The sequence below is a fragment of the Hyperolius riggenbachi genome, chromosome 6 (genome assembly GCF_040937935.1).
Source record: "Hyperolius riggenbachi isolate aHypRig1 chromosome 6, aHypRig1.pri, whole genome shotgun sequence".
Lineage (NCBI taxonomy): Eukaryota > Metazoa > Chordata > Amphibia > Anura > Hyperoliidae > Hyperolius > Hyperolius riggenbachi.
The window spans coordinates 194,986,019-195,002,335 of NC_090651.1; the positions used below are offsets into that span (position 1 = coordinate 194,986,019).

The window sequence follows — 16,317 nt, forward strand, 5'->3', positions numbered from 1 at the left end:
CGCCAGGGTCCACACAATACATTGCCTGCTGCCAGTGCCACACGTCACTCCTCCTCCTGCTGCTGTATTTATCCTCCTGCCGTCAGTGGTCCCACCACCAGGGTCCACACAATACATTGCCTGCTGCCAGTGCCACACGTCACTCCTCCTCCTGCTGCTGCTGTATTTATCCTCCTGCTGTCAGTGGTCCCACCGCCAGGGTCCACATAATACATTGCCTGCTGCCAGTGCCACACGTCACTCCTCCTCCTGCTGCTGAGGCTGTATTTATCCTCCTGCCGTCAGTGGTCCCACCACCAGGGTCCACACAATACATTGCCTGCTGCCAGTGCCACACGTCACTCCTCCTCCTGCTGCTGCTGTATTTATCCTCCTGCTGTCAGTGGTCCCACCACCAGGGTCCACACAATACATTGCCTGCTGCCAGTGCCACACCTCACTCCTCCTCCTGCTGCTGCTGTATTTATCCTCCTGCTGTCAGTCGTCCCACCACCAGGGTCCACACAATACATTGCCTGCTGCCAGTGCCACACGTCACTCCTCCTTCTACTGCTGCTGTATTTATCCTCCTGCTGTCAGTGGTCCCACCGCCAGGGTCCACACAATACATTGCCTGCTGCCAGTGCCACATGTCACTCCTCCTCCTACTGCTGCTGCTGCTGTATTTATCCTGCTGCTGTCAGTGGTCCCACCGCCAGGGTCCACACAATACATTGCCTGCTGCCAGTGCCACACGTCACTCCTCCTCCTGCTGCTGCTGCTGCTGTATTTATCCTCCTGCTGTCAGTGGTCCCACCACCAGGGTCCACACAATACATTGCATGCTGGCAGTGCCACACGTCACTCCTCCTCCTACTTCTGATGCTGCTGTATTTATCCTCCTGCTGTCAGTGGTCCCACCGCCAGGGTCCACACAATACATTGCCTGCTGCCAGTGCCACACGTCACTCCTTCTCCTACTGCTGCTGCTGCTGTATTTATCCTCCTGCTGTCAGTGGTCCCACCGCCAGGGTCCACACAATACATTGCCTGCTGCCAGTGCCACACGTCACTCCTCCTCCTGCTGCTGCTGTATTTATCCTCCTGCTGTCAGTGGTCTCACTACCAGGGTCCACACAATACATTGCCTGCTGCCAGTGCCACACCTCACTCCTCCTCCTGCTGCTACTGTATTTATCCTTCTGCTGTCAGTGGTCCCACCGCCAGGGTCCACACAATACATTGCCTGCTGCCAGTGCCACACCTCACTCCTCCTCCTGCTGCTGCTGTATTTATCCTCCTGCTGTCAGTGGTCCCACCGCCAGGGTCCACACAATACATTGCCTGCTGCCAGTGCCACACATCACTCCTCCTCCTACTTCTGCTGTATTTATCCTCCAGCTTTCAGTGGTCCCACCGCCAGGGTCCACACAATACATTGCCTGCTGCCAGTGCCACACGTCACTCCTCCTCCTGCTGCTGTATTTATCCTCCTGCTGTCAGTGGTCTCACTACCAGGGTCCACAAAATACATTGCCTGCTGCCAGTGCCACACCTCACTCCTCCTCCTGCTGCTACTGTATTTACCCTTCTGCTGTCAGTGGTCCCACCGCCAGGGTCCACACAATACATTGCCTGCTGCCAGTGCCACACGTCACTCCTCCTCCTGCTGCTGCTGCTGTATTTATCCTCCTGCTGTCAGTGGTCCCACCGCCAGGGTCCACACAATACATTGCCTGCTGGCAGTGCCACACGTCACTCCTCCTCCTACTTCTGATGCTGCTGTATTTATCCTCCTGCTGTCAGTGGTCCCACTGCCAGGGTCCACACAATACATTGCCTGCTGCCAGTGCCACACGTCACTCCTTCTCCTACTGCTGCTGCTGCTGTATTTATCCTCCTGCTGTCAGTGGTCCCACTGCCAGGGTCCACACAATACATTGCCTGCTGCCAGTGCCACACGTCACTCCTCCTCCTGCTGCTGCTGTATTTATCCTCCTGCTGTCAGTGGTCTCACTACCAGGGTCCACACAATACATTGCCTGCTGCCAGTGCCACACCTCACTCCTCCTCCTGCTGCTACTGTATTTATCCTTCTGCTGTCAGTGGTCCCACCGCCAGGGTCCACACAATACATTGCCTGCTGCCAGTGCCACACCTCACTCCTCCTCCTGCTGCTGCTGTATTTATCCTCCTGCTGTCAGTGGTCCCACCGCCAGGGTCCACACAATACATTGCCTGCTGCCAGTGCCACACATCACTCCTCCTCCTACTTCTGCTGTATTTATCCTCCTGCTGTCAGTGGTCCCACCGCCAGGGTCCACACAATACATTGCCTGCTGCCAGTGCCACACGTCACTCCTCCTCCTGCTGCTGTATTTATCCTCCTGCCGTCAGTGGTCCCACCACCAGGGTCCACACAATACATTGCCTGCTGCCAGTGCCACACGTCACTCCTCCTCCTGCTGCTGCTGTATTTATCCTCCTGCTGTCAGTGGTCCCACCGCCAGGGTCCACATAATACATTGCCTGCTGCCAGTGCCACACGTCACTCCTCCTCCTGCTGCTGAGGCTGTATTTATCCTCCTGCCGTCAGTGGTCCCACCACCAGGGTCCACACAATACATTGCCTGCTGCCAGTGCCACACGTCACTCCTCCTCCTGCTGCTGCTGTATTTATCCTCCTGCTGTCAGTGGTCCCACCACCAGGGTCCACACAATACATTGCCTGCTGCCAGTGCCACACCTCACTCCTCCTCCTGCTGCTGCTGTATTTATCCTCCTGCTGTCAGTCGTCCCACCACCAGGGTCCACACAATACATTGCCTGCTGCCAGTGCCACACGTCACTCCTCCTTCTACTGCTGCTGTATTTATCCTCCTGCTGTCAGTGGTCCCACCGCCAGGGTCCACACAATACATTGCCTGCTGCCAGTGCCACATGTCACTCCTCCTCCTACTGCTGCTGCTGCTGTATTTATCCTGCTGCTGTCAGTGGTCCCACCGCCAGGGTCCACACAATACATTGCCTGCTGCCAGTGCCACACGTCACTCCTCCTCCTGCTGCTGCTGCTGCTGTATTTATCCTCCTGCTGTCAGTGGTCCCACCACCAGGGTCCACACAATACATTGCATGCTGGCAGTGCCACACGTCACTCCTCCTCCTACTTCTGATGCTGCTGTATTTATCCTCCTGCTGTCAGTGGTCCCACCGCCAGGGTCCACACAATACATTGCCTGCTGCCAGTGCCACACGTCACTCCTTCTCCTACTGCTGCTGCTGCTGTATTTATCCTCCTGCTGTCAGTGGTCCCACCGCCAGGGTCCACACAATACATTGCCTGCTGCCAGTGCCACACGTCACTCCTCCTCCTGCTGCTGCTGTATTTATCCTCCTGCTGTCAGTGGTCTCACTACCAGGGTCCACACAATACATTGCCTGCTGCCAGTGCCACACCTCACTCCTCCTCCTGCTGCTACTGTATTTATCCTTCTGCTGTCAGTGGTCCCACCGCCAGGGTCCACACAATACATTGCCTGCTGCCAGTGCCACACCTCACTCCTCCTCCTGCTGCTGCTGTATTTATCCTCCTGCTGTCAGTGGTCCCACCGCCAGGGTCCACACAATACATTGCCTGCTGCCAGTGCCACACATCACTCCTCCTCCTGCTGCTGCTGTATTTATCCTCCTGCTGTCAGTGGTCCCACCGCCAGGGTCCACACAATACATTGCCTGCTGCCAGTGCCACACATCACTCCTCCTCCTACTTCTGCTGTATTTATCCTCCTGCTGTCAGTGGTCCCACCGCCAGGGTCCACACAATACATTGCCTGCTGCCAGTGCCACACGTCACTCCTCCTCCTGCTGCTGTATTTATCCTCCTGCCGTCAGTGGTCCCACCACCAGGGTCCACACAATACATTGCCTGCTGCCAGTGCCACACATCACTCCTCCTCCTGCTGCTGCTGTATTTATCCTCCTGCTGTCAGTGGTCCCACCGCCAGGGTCCACATAATACATTGCCTGCTGCCAGTGCCACACGTCACTCCTCCTCCTGCTGCTGAGGCTGTATTTATCCTCCTGCTGTCAGTGGTCCCACCGCCAGGGTCCACACAATACATTGCCAGCTGCCAGTGCCACACGTCACTCCTCCTCTTGCTGCTGCTGTATTTATCTTCCTGCTGTCAGTGGTCCCACCACCAGGGTCCACACAATACATTGCCTGCTGCCAGTGCCACACCTCACTCCTCCTGCTGCTGCTGCTGTATTTATCCTCCTGCTGTCAGTCGTCCCACCACCAGGGTCCACACAATACATTGCCTGCTGCCAGTGCCACACGTCACTCCTCCTTCTACTGCTGCTGTATTTATCCTCCTGCTGTCAGTGGTCCCACCGCCAGGGTCCACACAATACATTGCCTGCTGCCAGTGCCACATGTCACTCCTCCTCCTACTGCTGCTGCTGCTGTATTTATCCTCCTGCTGTCAGTGGTCCCACCGCCAGGGTCCACACAATACATTGCCTGCTGGCAGTGCCACACGTCACTCCTCCTCCTACTTCTGATGCTGCTGTATTTATCCTCCTGCTGTCAGTGGTCCCACCGCCAGGGTCCACACAATACATTGCCTGCTGCCAGTGCCACACGTCACTCCTTCTCCTACTGCTGCTGCTGCTGTATTTATCCTCCTGCTGTCAGTGGTCCCACTGCCAGGGTCCACACAATACATTGCCTGCTGCCAGTGCCACACGTCACTCCTCCTCCTGCTGCTGCTGTATTTATCCTCCTGCTGTCAGTGGTCTCACTACCAGGGTCCACACAATACATTGCCTGCTGCCAGTGCCACACCTCACTCCTCCTCCTGCTGCTACTGTATTTATCCTTCTGCTGTCAGTGGTCCCACCGCCAGGGTCCACACAATACATTGCCTGCTGCCAGTGCCACACCTCACTCCTCCTCCTGCTGCTGCTGTATTTATCCTCCTGCTGTCAGTGGTCCCACCGCCAGGGTCCACACAATACATTGCCTGCTGCCAGTGCCACACATCACTCCTCCTCCTACTTCTGCTGTATTTATCCTCCTGCTGTCAGTGGTCCCACCGCCAGGGTCCACACAATACATTGCCTGCTGCCAGTGCCACACGTCACTCCTCCTCCTGCTGCTGTATTTATCCTCCTGCTGTCAGTGGTCTCACTACCAGGGTCCACAAAATACATTGCCTGCTGCCAGTGCCACACCTCACTCCTCCTCCTGCTGCTACTGTATTTACCCTTCTGCTGTCAGTGGTCCCACCACCAGGGTCCACACAATACATTGCCTGCTGCCAGTGCCACACGTCACTCCTCCTCCTGCTGCTGCTGCTGTATTTATCCTCCTGCTGTCAGTGGTCCCACCGCCAGGGTCCACACAATACATTGCCTGCTGGCAGTGCCACACGTCACTCCTCCTCCTACTTCTGATGCTGCTGTATTTATCCTCCTGCTGTCAGTGGTCCCACCGCCAGGGTCCACACAATACATTGCCTGCTGCCAGTGCCACACGTCACTCCTTCTCCTACTGCTGCTGCTGCTGTATTTATCCTCCTGCTGTCAGTGGTCCCACTGCCAGGGTCCACACAATACATTGCCTGCTGCCAGTGCCACACGTCACTCCTCCTCCTGCTGCTGCTGTATTTATCCTCCTGCTGTCAGTGGTCTCACTACCAGGGTCCACACAATACATTGCCTGCTGCCAGTGCCACACCTCACTCCTCCTCCTGCTGCTACTGTATTTATCCTTCTGCTGTCAGTGGTCCCACCGCCAGGGTCCACACAATACATTGCCTGCTGCCAGTGCCACACCTCACTCCTCCTCCTGCTGCTGCTGTATTTATCCTCCTGCTGTCAGTGGTCCCACCGCCAGGGTCCACACAATACATTGCCTGCTGCCAGTGCCACACATCACTCCTCCTCCTACTTCTGCTGTATTTATCCTCCTGCTGTCAGTGGTCCCAGCTACAGCTACAGGAAATTAAGGATGCAGTGGCACTTAGTATTCAGGGCCTAGAACCCTTTAGAGATCATCCCCTGTTCATTAAACTCAATGACCTATTGAAGATTGAGGTAGAGAGGACGCAAAAAAGAATCAAAAAAGAGAAACAAACAAAATACCTAAAAGATATAGATGAGTGGAAAGAAGGAGAGTATTATCTGTATCTTCCAGGAAGACCACGTTCACGTTCTGAAAGTAGACCTAGGACCCCAAAAGGTGGCGGTGAAGAGAACCCTGAATCCCCTGAGTCAGAAACCTCGTCAAAATCTGTGGCTTTTTTAGGAGAAAGCGACGCAGAAAGCGACGACGAACTAAAAAGAAAGCGAGAGAAAGGAAAAAAGCGAGGCAGAAAGAAAAAGAGAGAGCAGCCTTTGAAGCCTATCTTGCGTGTGCAGCCCCCGAGACAAGGCAAGGGGAAAAGATAAATATATCTCAGGATACATACACCGAACCTGGTGAGACAATGGTCTCAGTCCGGGAATCCAAAGGCGAGACCCTGAATATCATTAATTTGTCTGATTTTCCCCTTGGCCCAGACCACATTTCCCTCCTTGCTCGAGGTTTGTCGTTTTCACCCGTACAATGTGGGGATGAATTTTTGGTACAGAAGGACCTCCAGCTGTTTCTGAGGAAGGTACTATTAAGAGCCAATTATGGTGAACAGAGAGAGATGAATGTTGATATACTACCCTGTGATATTGATGGAAATCTAAATACTAGCGATAATGTCGCGGTAGAAGGGTGGAATTTGGCGGATCGAGAGGCTTTGAGAAACCTTGAGACCCTACAGGATCAGGCTGAGGAGGGAACTGAACATACAGTGGAGTTTGGTGTGGGAGGGGAGGGTGGTTTGATCCGGTACACGAAGTATCGGGGGAAATCGAAATACATGCCCTCCATACAATCCAATCCCACTACAAAGATTTTTCATGAACTTGTGTCAAGGGATTTAAAAGCTATTGTCTGGGACCGACCGGGTCGGGACAACCTTATTAGACAAGAGAGAGTCGCCCTTGAGGAGTTAAAGCAAGCTGATGAGGTGATAATTCGGGCGAGTGACAAGGGGGGAAATGTGGTCTTATGGTCAAGGGAACTGTACATGAGTGAGGCGGAAAGACAGCTCTCGGATACAAATACGTATCAACGGCTGCGCGGGAGTCCATATGCCAGAATTGCAAACGGTGTAAATGAATGGGTGGATGACGCAGGGGATGAGGGGGTCATAAACGCAGAGGAGAGGGATTTTTTGAAGGTTAACACATACACGATCCCGGTTTTATACTTGATCTCAAAAGTCCATAAAAATCTGAACAGGCCACCGGGAAGGCCGATCGTCAGTGCCATTGATGGTCCAACTGAGAGATTATCTAAATGGGTGGACGAGAAGGTCAAGGGTCTGGTGGCCTCATTACCCTCTTTTGTACAAGACTCGCGTGATGTTTTGCGCCTCTTGGATGGTCTGTCGGTTGGCCCTGATGATCTCCTTGTGGGAATCGACGTGGAGAGTCTCTACACGTCGATTCCCCATGGGGTAGGACTGGAGGCAATGGAGTTTTTTCTGTGTGATACCAGCCCAGACACCCCGGTACACAACGACTTTGTGGTGAGGGCAATGAAATTTATCCTTGAGCACAATTGTTTCCTGTTCGGAGATACCCATTATAGGCAGGTGCGCGGCACGTCGATGGGCGCGGCGTGCGCACCTGCCTATGCCTGTCTTCATCTGGGCAGATGGGAAAGATGCGATGTGTACCCGAGGCGCGACTTCGAGAAGTTTGTTCGACTGTGGCTGCGTTTCATTGATGATGTGCTGGTGGTGTGGAGGGGGAGTGAAGCTGAGTTGGAAATATTCATTGATCAGCTAAATATGAACCAGCGGAATATTCGCCTTACCTATGCGCATAGCACGACCGAGATTTCATTTCTCGATTTGCGTATAGTTAAGGGTGATGAAGGATTGCGGACATCTACTTTCCGCAAGCCGACCGCTGGAAATACCCTCCTCCACGCCACCAGCCATCACCCACAGCATCTAAAAAACGGAATCCCAACGGGGCAGTTCTTGCGAATTCGCAGGAATTGCTCCAGGGAGATGGATTTTGCGAATGAGGCCCTGTCGATGTATGATAGGTTTCGCGATCGCGGTTACCGACATGAGACATTGTGCTCAAGTGCTGAGAGAGCATTACAGACTACTCGCAAGGATTTGTTGAGTTTAGGACAGGGAAGTAGGAGGAAAGATCAAAAACGTGAGAGTGGTCAAACGAGATATGTGTCCCCCTTTAATGCAAATTGGCATAAAATTTATGAAGTGCTACTTCGACACTGGTCGGTGTTATCAGTTGACCCGCGGATTGGACCTATAGTGGGTAAAATCCCACGTATGGTTGCGCGACGCGCGCCCAATCTGCGGGATCGGCTGGTACACTCCGACATGGCCCCAAAAGAGACCTGGCTACAAAGCAGGATCCCAAATGGGATGCATAAGTGTGGTAGTTGCTCTGTGTGTTGCCATGTGGATGTGTGTAAATCTTTCAGTACCCCACAACGTACAAAAGAATGGGAGATTCGCAGCTTTATAAACTGTAACTCAGAATGGACAGTGTATGTTATCCAATGTCCATGCCCATTAGTATATGTGGGAATGACGACTAGAAAGCTAAAAACTCGCATTGGCGAACACTTAAGCAACATAAATTGCGGTGCAAAACCAAATGGTGAATATCGGAGTGCGATTGCGGAACACTTCTGCACGAAGCATAACGGGTCAACAAGGGGCCTGACCTTTAAGGGCATCTTCCGATTGAGTGGAAATAGGAGAGGTGGAGACAGGGAGAAGGTTTTGTTGCAACAGGAATGCAGATGGATATATCTGCTGGACTCAGTGACACCTAATGGGTTAAACCAAGAGATCGAGTATTCATCGTTCCTTTAAGATGGGAGAGAGGGATGAATTATTCTTTCTGGGTACTTGAGAAGGAGAGAAGCATGGGATAGTGCAATAAAAAGCTGTAACTGCGACATGATGTATCTATATATGCTGTGCATACAAACAAATGGCTATACATTGCAATATTAATGAAAAGTGCCTGAGATGACTCACTAGGAAGTGCCGCAGACGTGATGGAATAGAGGCCGTCACTGAACTAGCCTCGGGATATCTCATTGAAGGGAAGGAGGCGGGTCCGAGCCCAAGAGGAAGTCGTGGTGGTTGGCATGACGATCGGGGCGGGACCAGAGGCAGGCATAAGCGTACTGAATATGTATAAAGGATTTCCTGGCCCCCCTGTCACTCATCCTGACGAAGCTCGCAGTGGGCGGGCGCAACGCGTCGATGGGCGGGGTCACGTCCCGTCCTGTGTACTGAGCACCTCACTCCAAGCTGACAAGTGCTGGGAGGACCGAGTGGACGCTGAATCGCCGCTCCCCGCTGTTTGACGCAGTGTGGTCGAGTGCTGCGAAGAAGAAACAGCAGTCTGGAGACTCAGCCGAGACCAAGAGCTGTGGGATTAGCACTGGGCGCCCAGGGACTGGTGAGACACTTGACTGGCAGCGCTGCCAACTGTGCATACAAGGCTTGCTTTGGCTGCTTATGTCTGTGCATAGACCGGAACTAACAGCATTGTAATGTCGGCTTAACATCTAACTGACCACAGCAATTGTCTAAACCCCTCTCCACCACTCTGAAGAAAATCCGGAATGTGTGGTACCGGTACCAGTGTGGATGTGATTGGGTGACAGTTTGCTGGGTCATGAGTGAGGAGCGCTCCACAGGCTGTTTTTAAGTGATTTTAATGTGTTCAGGGAACTTTTGCATTTTTGGAGAGTATACTTAATAAAGGCATATAATTGAAATGGGAAACCCTAGAGCAGCTGGCTTGAATTTTTCTTCGTCAGTGGTCCCACCGCCAGGGTCCACACAATACATTGCCTGCTGCCAGTGCCACACGTCACTCCTCCTCCTGCTGCTGTATTTATCCTCCTGCCGTCAGTGGTCCCACCACCAGGGTCCACACAATACATTGCCTGCTGCCAGTGCCACACGTCACTCCTCCTCCTACTGCTGCTGCTGCTGTATTTATCCTCCTGCTGTCAGTGGTCCCACCACCAGGGTCCACACAATACATTGCCTGCTGCCAGTGCCACATATCACTCCTCCTCCTACTGCTGCTGTATTTATCCTCCTACTGTCAGTGGTCAAACCGCCAGGGTCCACACAATACATTGCTTGTTGTCAATGCCATACGTCACTTTTTTGTTTTGTTTTTTTAATTACACCTATTTCAATGTGATTTCCCTTTAAAGAAAAACAAAAACACATCTGAATTCCCGAACACAATTTTTTTACCGAATTTTGAAACCGACACCCGAACCGAATCTGAATTCGAACTGAATTTCGTGGTCGAAGGCGAATTCGAATCCGAATGTCATGCGGACCCCGAATTCGAATGTACCCGAACCGAATTTTGGTACATCTGAGCATGCCTCTTTCTGACAGACGAAAGTCCAAAAAGCTGCCATTGGATGTTTGCATTCATGTACTGCATTACTGCATTACGGACACTATCAGATTATGTATTCAATATTGTTACTAAATTATTGTAATTTTGTTACATTAGGAATCAGTGGAAGCAGAAGAAGATTCCCCAACAGAATCAAGAACAGCATCTGACACCTCAAGCTCCCCCAGTAACAACAATGCAATTTCAGCAGGCCGACCCTCTGTGCTTCAGCGCTGCCACCGTTCTCCATCTGGGTCACCACCAAGCAGCATACAACATTCCTCTCTACCCAAGTCAACTGAAGTACGAGGTGCAGCCAGCATGCTCAGAGCAGGAGATGCACATATGATAAAGAAAAAAGAGGAAGATAGTGCACTGCATAGTAGCTCCTAAATCCCAAGTGAGGCATAAAGCAGAAACTGTAACACTGTTGAGCATCCTCAAAATTAAGAGTAGGATTATTGTCTGTTGGTCCCCTATATAATATCACTGGTTTCCTGTACTGAAAACTCATAGTCCTCAAATTTTAGAGAATAAAGTTACTTTTTAGGGAATGTCATAAAACAAAAACAACACAAATCTCTATGACTAAATTTAGGCTGGATTCATAGTGGTCTGTTGTGTGAAGTTGTAATGTGTGTGAACTGCAATAGAGACTGGGCATAGACTTAAATACAAAGCCTGCATACAGCTTGTTTACAGTATAATAATGAGATCCTTTACAACAGTGCTGTGGAGTCGGAGTTGGGGCAATTTTTGGGTGCCTGGAGTCGGAGTCGGGAGAAAATGCACTGACTCAGACTCCGACTTCTAATGAATTTAAATTGTAATTTACAATAGAAAATATGATAAAAAATGTTCTATTTCTCAGGTAATAGTCATCGTAAATAATGTATATATACAGTAATAGCTCTGCTTAGTCCACAAAAATGAAATAAAGTCAGATAAAGTCAGATATTGTTAAAGTCAGATATACAGTACATATCTAATTGTTACTGTACAGTATATATTATGTGTACACAGGAATCTTTAATATATATACTAAATAACTACTAAATAACATCTATGCTGTAAGAATAAAGCCTGATGTGTAGCTGTGTCACTAATAGAGATGGTCAATGAGATGGAAATAATTCTGTGTTGATGCTGGTTTATGCAAATGTATGCACTCTCTTTGTTCATGAAATGAAATAATTTGATATGTTGTTAAAATTTGGTTTGGTGACTACAAATTAAAGGGTACCTGAGACGGATGAAAAGAAAAGTTTTATACATACCTGGGGCTTCCTCCAGCCCTCTTCAGGCTAATCCAGTCACTGTCCTCCTCCGCCACCTGAATCTTTTGCTATGAGTACCCGTAATTCAGCTAGTCAGCGCAGTCCGGCCGCGTGCCACTCCAACAGCCAGGAACATTCTGCACCTGCGCAATAGTGCTGCGCAGGTGTAGTAAGCTCCCCGTGGCAGAGTGTGTGCACATGCACTACGCCCGACCAGCTCAAGTACCTGGACCCATAGCAGAAGATCCAAGTGGCGGAGGAGGACAGCGAGGAACTGATTAGACTGAAGGGGACTGGAGGAAGCCACATGTATGAGTAAAACTTTAATTTCATTTGTCTCAGGTTTACTTTGTTACACAGTAGTACTATACTCTACATATCCACTCCCCACAGAGCTGCAGGGAATCCACTGAGAATGTTGTGCACATTGAACAAAGAGGTGCTGTCTATCACCCATAAACCTGGTTCAGATTGTACATAAAGAATGTGTAATAGAGGAAGAATACTTTCATTCCCCTGCAGAGTACCATGTACCCACAGTTATATTGCCTAGGTCCTGATCCATGTTCAGATTGTGCATGAAGAATGTGTAATAGAGGAAGAATCCCCTGCAGAATACCTGCACATCACTCTTACCTGTACCCACAGTCACATTGCCTAGGGCCTGATAGATGTTCTTTGTTCCCGTCTTCTACAAGTACTCTTACCAAGGAGTAGTCTATGACTAAAAGTATTAGAGGCAGAAGATCAGCCGGCTAGCCAGGTAACTGGTATTGTTTAAAAGGGAATAAATATGGCAGCCTCCATATCCCTCTCACTTCAGTTGTATTTTAAAATTCCTAAGCGTTGTTAGTTAGTAGATGCATTTCATGTTACATACTTTCAATCAACAAAATTGTAATATGCAAATTAGAGGAGTCGGAGGAATCCTAACCATGAGGAGTCGAAGTCGGTGGATTTTTGTAACGACTCCACAGCCCTGCTTTACAACACAGTAGTGGTGCTCATCACAAGGTCGTAATCACGAGTAACTCGTGATCACAAACCATTTTTTGCGATCACTTCTTAATCAGCATTAGTGATCGGCTCTCGGTCACGAATGCACTTATGATCAGGGATGCTCAAATCCGATCTGGGAGACATCCGGATAGTTGCTATCCGGATATCTCCCAGTAAAGCTGTGCGGGGGGGTCAATCTTACCAGAATGCCGAATACCGACTAGTGATCACGAGTAACACATGATTACGAGTTGGGTATCGGGTGCAATCATGACCAGGGATGCTCAAATCCGATCTGGGAGACATCCGGATAGTTGCTATCCAGATATCTCCCAGTAAATCTGTGCGGGGGGTCAATCCTACCAGAATGACGTCTTCTTCTGTCCGTACACGTTGCCTCCCAAGATGCGCTCCAAACGCCGCATGCGCCGGTCACGTGACTACAAACACTTCCTCCTTCAACCCGGAAGGAGGAAGTTTTTGTAGTCACGTGACCGGCGCATGCGGCGTTTGGAGCACATCATGGGAGGCGACGCGTACGGAAAGAAGAAGACGTCATTCTGGTAAGATTGACCATCCGCAGCCTGCCCCCCCCGCACAGCTTTACTGGGAGATATCCGGATAGCAACTATCCGGATGTCTCCCAGATCGGATTTGAGCATCCCTGCTTATGATTGCTCCCGATACCCAACTCGTAATCATGTGTTACTCGTGATCACTAGTCGGTATTCATGATTAAAAAACTGTCAAATATAGGGGTTAATAGCAAAGTCCCCTTACATCTTACAACTATCAAATTTGCCAGATATGTTAAGAAGAACAGTGGGAAAAAGTGGAATTTTTTTTCAAAAAGACCTTATAGTTTTTGAGAAAATCGATTTTAAAGTTTCAAAGTAAAAAAGTATACATTTAAATGCGGTAAATGACAGTTAATGTATTTACCACATTTAAATGTATACTTTTTTCCTTTGAAACATTAAAATCGATTTAAAAAAAAAAAAATGTTTCCCTCTTGCTCCCACTGTCCTTCTTAACATATCTGGCAAATTTGGTGTTTCTAGCATGTAAGGGGGCTTTACTACTAACCGCTAAAGTCGGCGGATTTTGGCGAATTTTTAATCATGAATACTTTTTTGAAACTTTAAAATCATTTATTCTCAAAAACTATAATGACTTTTTGAAAAACATTTTTTCCTCTTGTTTCCACTGTTGTTCTTAACAAATTTGGTGTTTCTAGCATGTAAGGGGGCTTTGCTATATACCATTAAAGGAATACTTAAGGGAAAAAAAAATGACATTTACTCACCCGGGGCATCCCTCAGCCCCCTGAAGCTGGATGGTGCCCTCGCAGCCCCGCTCCGATCGTCCTGTCCCCGCTGGTGGCTACTTCCGGGTTCGGCGACAGCCGCCGACAGGCTGGGAACGCGGCTGATTTTCCGCGTTCCCACTCGCTATATGCTGCTATAGCGTATATAGCTACGCTATAGCAGCATATAGCGAGTGGGAACGCGGAAAATCAGCCGCGTTCTCAGCCTGTCGGCGGCTGTCGCCGCACCCGGAAGTAGCCGCCGGCGGGGACAGGATGATCGGAGCGGGGCTGCGAGGGCACCATCCAGCTTCAGGGGGCTGAGGGATGCCCCGGGTGAGTAAATGTCATTTTTTTTTTCCCTTAAGTATACCTTTAAGTTCGGCAGGATTTTAATCACAAATACCACTCATGATTCGTGATTACATGTGGTTATTCGACTCAAAACCGCACTCGAGTCGGGATTCCTTTCTACTCGTGATCACGAGTCAATTCATAAGTGGGTGGAGGTGAATTTGTGATCACTCAAATTCGTGATTGGGGGTATCCGAGCACCACTGCAACACAATACTGTGAACAGGCCCATAGCGGTGAGTTAACATGCAAGATTTATTCTGCTATGCAACTAAGCACTGTGAACTAGCCCTGAAGTCAATGGCCCATATGCAATTAGATTTTTACCCTGACTTTTCTCCTAGGTGATATTTTCAAACTTTTTAATAAAATGCCCTTTAAACCATCAGCAAGCAAAAAAATACTCAATTATTTTGATAGAACTTTTTCACTTACTTTTTGGTACTTTTTCCATTGCAAAATTCTGAAAAGTTATTCTAAATCAAAGATGAAAAATTATCTCCTAGGAGAAAACTCAGGAGAAAAAGTGAACTGCATATGGCCCAATATGTTTATTTTGGAGAGAGAGTGTTACAACCACTTTCAGATTTCTACTGAATATTTTACACTTCCTGTCCTGATGTTAAGTAAATATACAAAATGTTTTGCCAAAATGAAAATTAAGGGAAGAGGTTTTTTTTTTTCACATTGTCAGGTTTATAGTTTTCTGCGACTGGATCATGAATGAATGACTGTATCATGAGGACTGTTGCACTGTGGAGGCTGTATGGATTCTAAAAAGGCTAAGTTTAAGAGGCTCAGGGAACAAATACCTAGTCTTGTAGACTGGAATAGTAAATTATAGGGCAAGAAGCCATGATGGTGGGAAATGCTGAGTTCGGATTCCGATTAAATTTCTGCTTTCTGAAAAGTGACTTTCTGATTCCAAGGATTTTGTGGAAATCCAAATTTTCTCATTTCCACATATTTCTGAAGAATGTTTTTTTTTTGGCCTAATATTTCCAAAGTTTCCTGAATGTCCTAAAATTATTCCGGTAATCCCATTATCGCTGAAAAACTCTTCATTCTCTGATTGGTTTAAAATTACTGCGGTAATCCGATTTCCGCTGAAAAATTCTGCATTCTCTGATTGGTCCAATGCCTCCAAACTCTGTGACTGGGCTAAAATTTCCAAGTTACAGTAGTGCATTATTTCCACAGAATTCTGATTATTGCTTGCTGATTTACACATACCAATTTTGACAGTGGTAAGTCGAATTCCATTCGATAAATTGGAAATTGGCCTTCCATGGAAATTTTCCAACAATCCCTAGTAAGGACCCTGAAAGTTTATGGCACACTTTAAAATCCTTAATGCCCATTGTCAAATTTACACATCTCATGGGAATAAAAGGTTCTACATATAAAAAGCCAGTATGGATAAATAATAACATTTTTGACATGACGATTTTAGGTCTGTGATGGAACCGCTTGCTAGACCCCGATCCGGGCCACTCCGTCAAGACAACGCTTCCAGAACCTCAGGAACCAACTCAGCTGCAGGACAGTACTGGAATAAACCTATGCATTGGGCAGAACCAATGTCATTAAGCAAGCCCGCACAGAAGCAAGAGACAGCACTCTGAACTTCTGTGATTCCGAACAGTCACTCCCTTTATTCAGTCAAACAAAACAATTTATACACTTAACAGCAGAGCCCCCACCTTTGGGAAGGATTGCCCATCCCAACCATGTGGTACTCACTATACAAGGTTAAACAGTTTATCTTATCTATCTGTACACAATAAGGTCCAGCACCTGGAATACACTGCTGTACACATTACAATGGCTCCCCACACAGATAATTAAATCAGGTGATGATATTCCTGGACC

General features: G+C 48.8%; 1 protein-coding gene across 2 annotated transcripts in view; it reads left to right on the plus strand.

The window, feature by feature from the left end:
* Nucleotides 1-11,443, plus strand: part of HEPACAM (hepatic and glial cell adhesion molecule) — a 467,036-nt gene extending 455,593 nt beyond the window's left edge. For both annotated transcript variants that reach the window (XM_068242699.1, XM_068242700.1), the window contains exon 8: nucleotides 10,627-11,443. In XM_068242699.1, coding sequence (XP_068098800.1) covers nucleotides 10,627-10,902 — 276 coding nt within the window. In that variant the 3' untranslated portion in view covers nucleotides 10,903-11,443. The remainder of the gene's footprint in view (nucleotides 1-10,626) is intronic.
* Nucleotides 11,444-16,317: the final 4,874 nt, after the last annotated feature.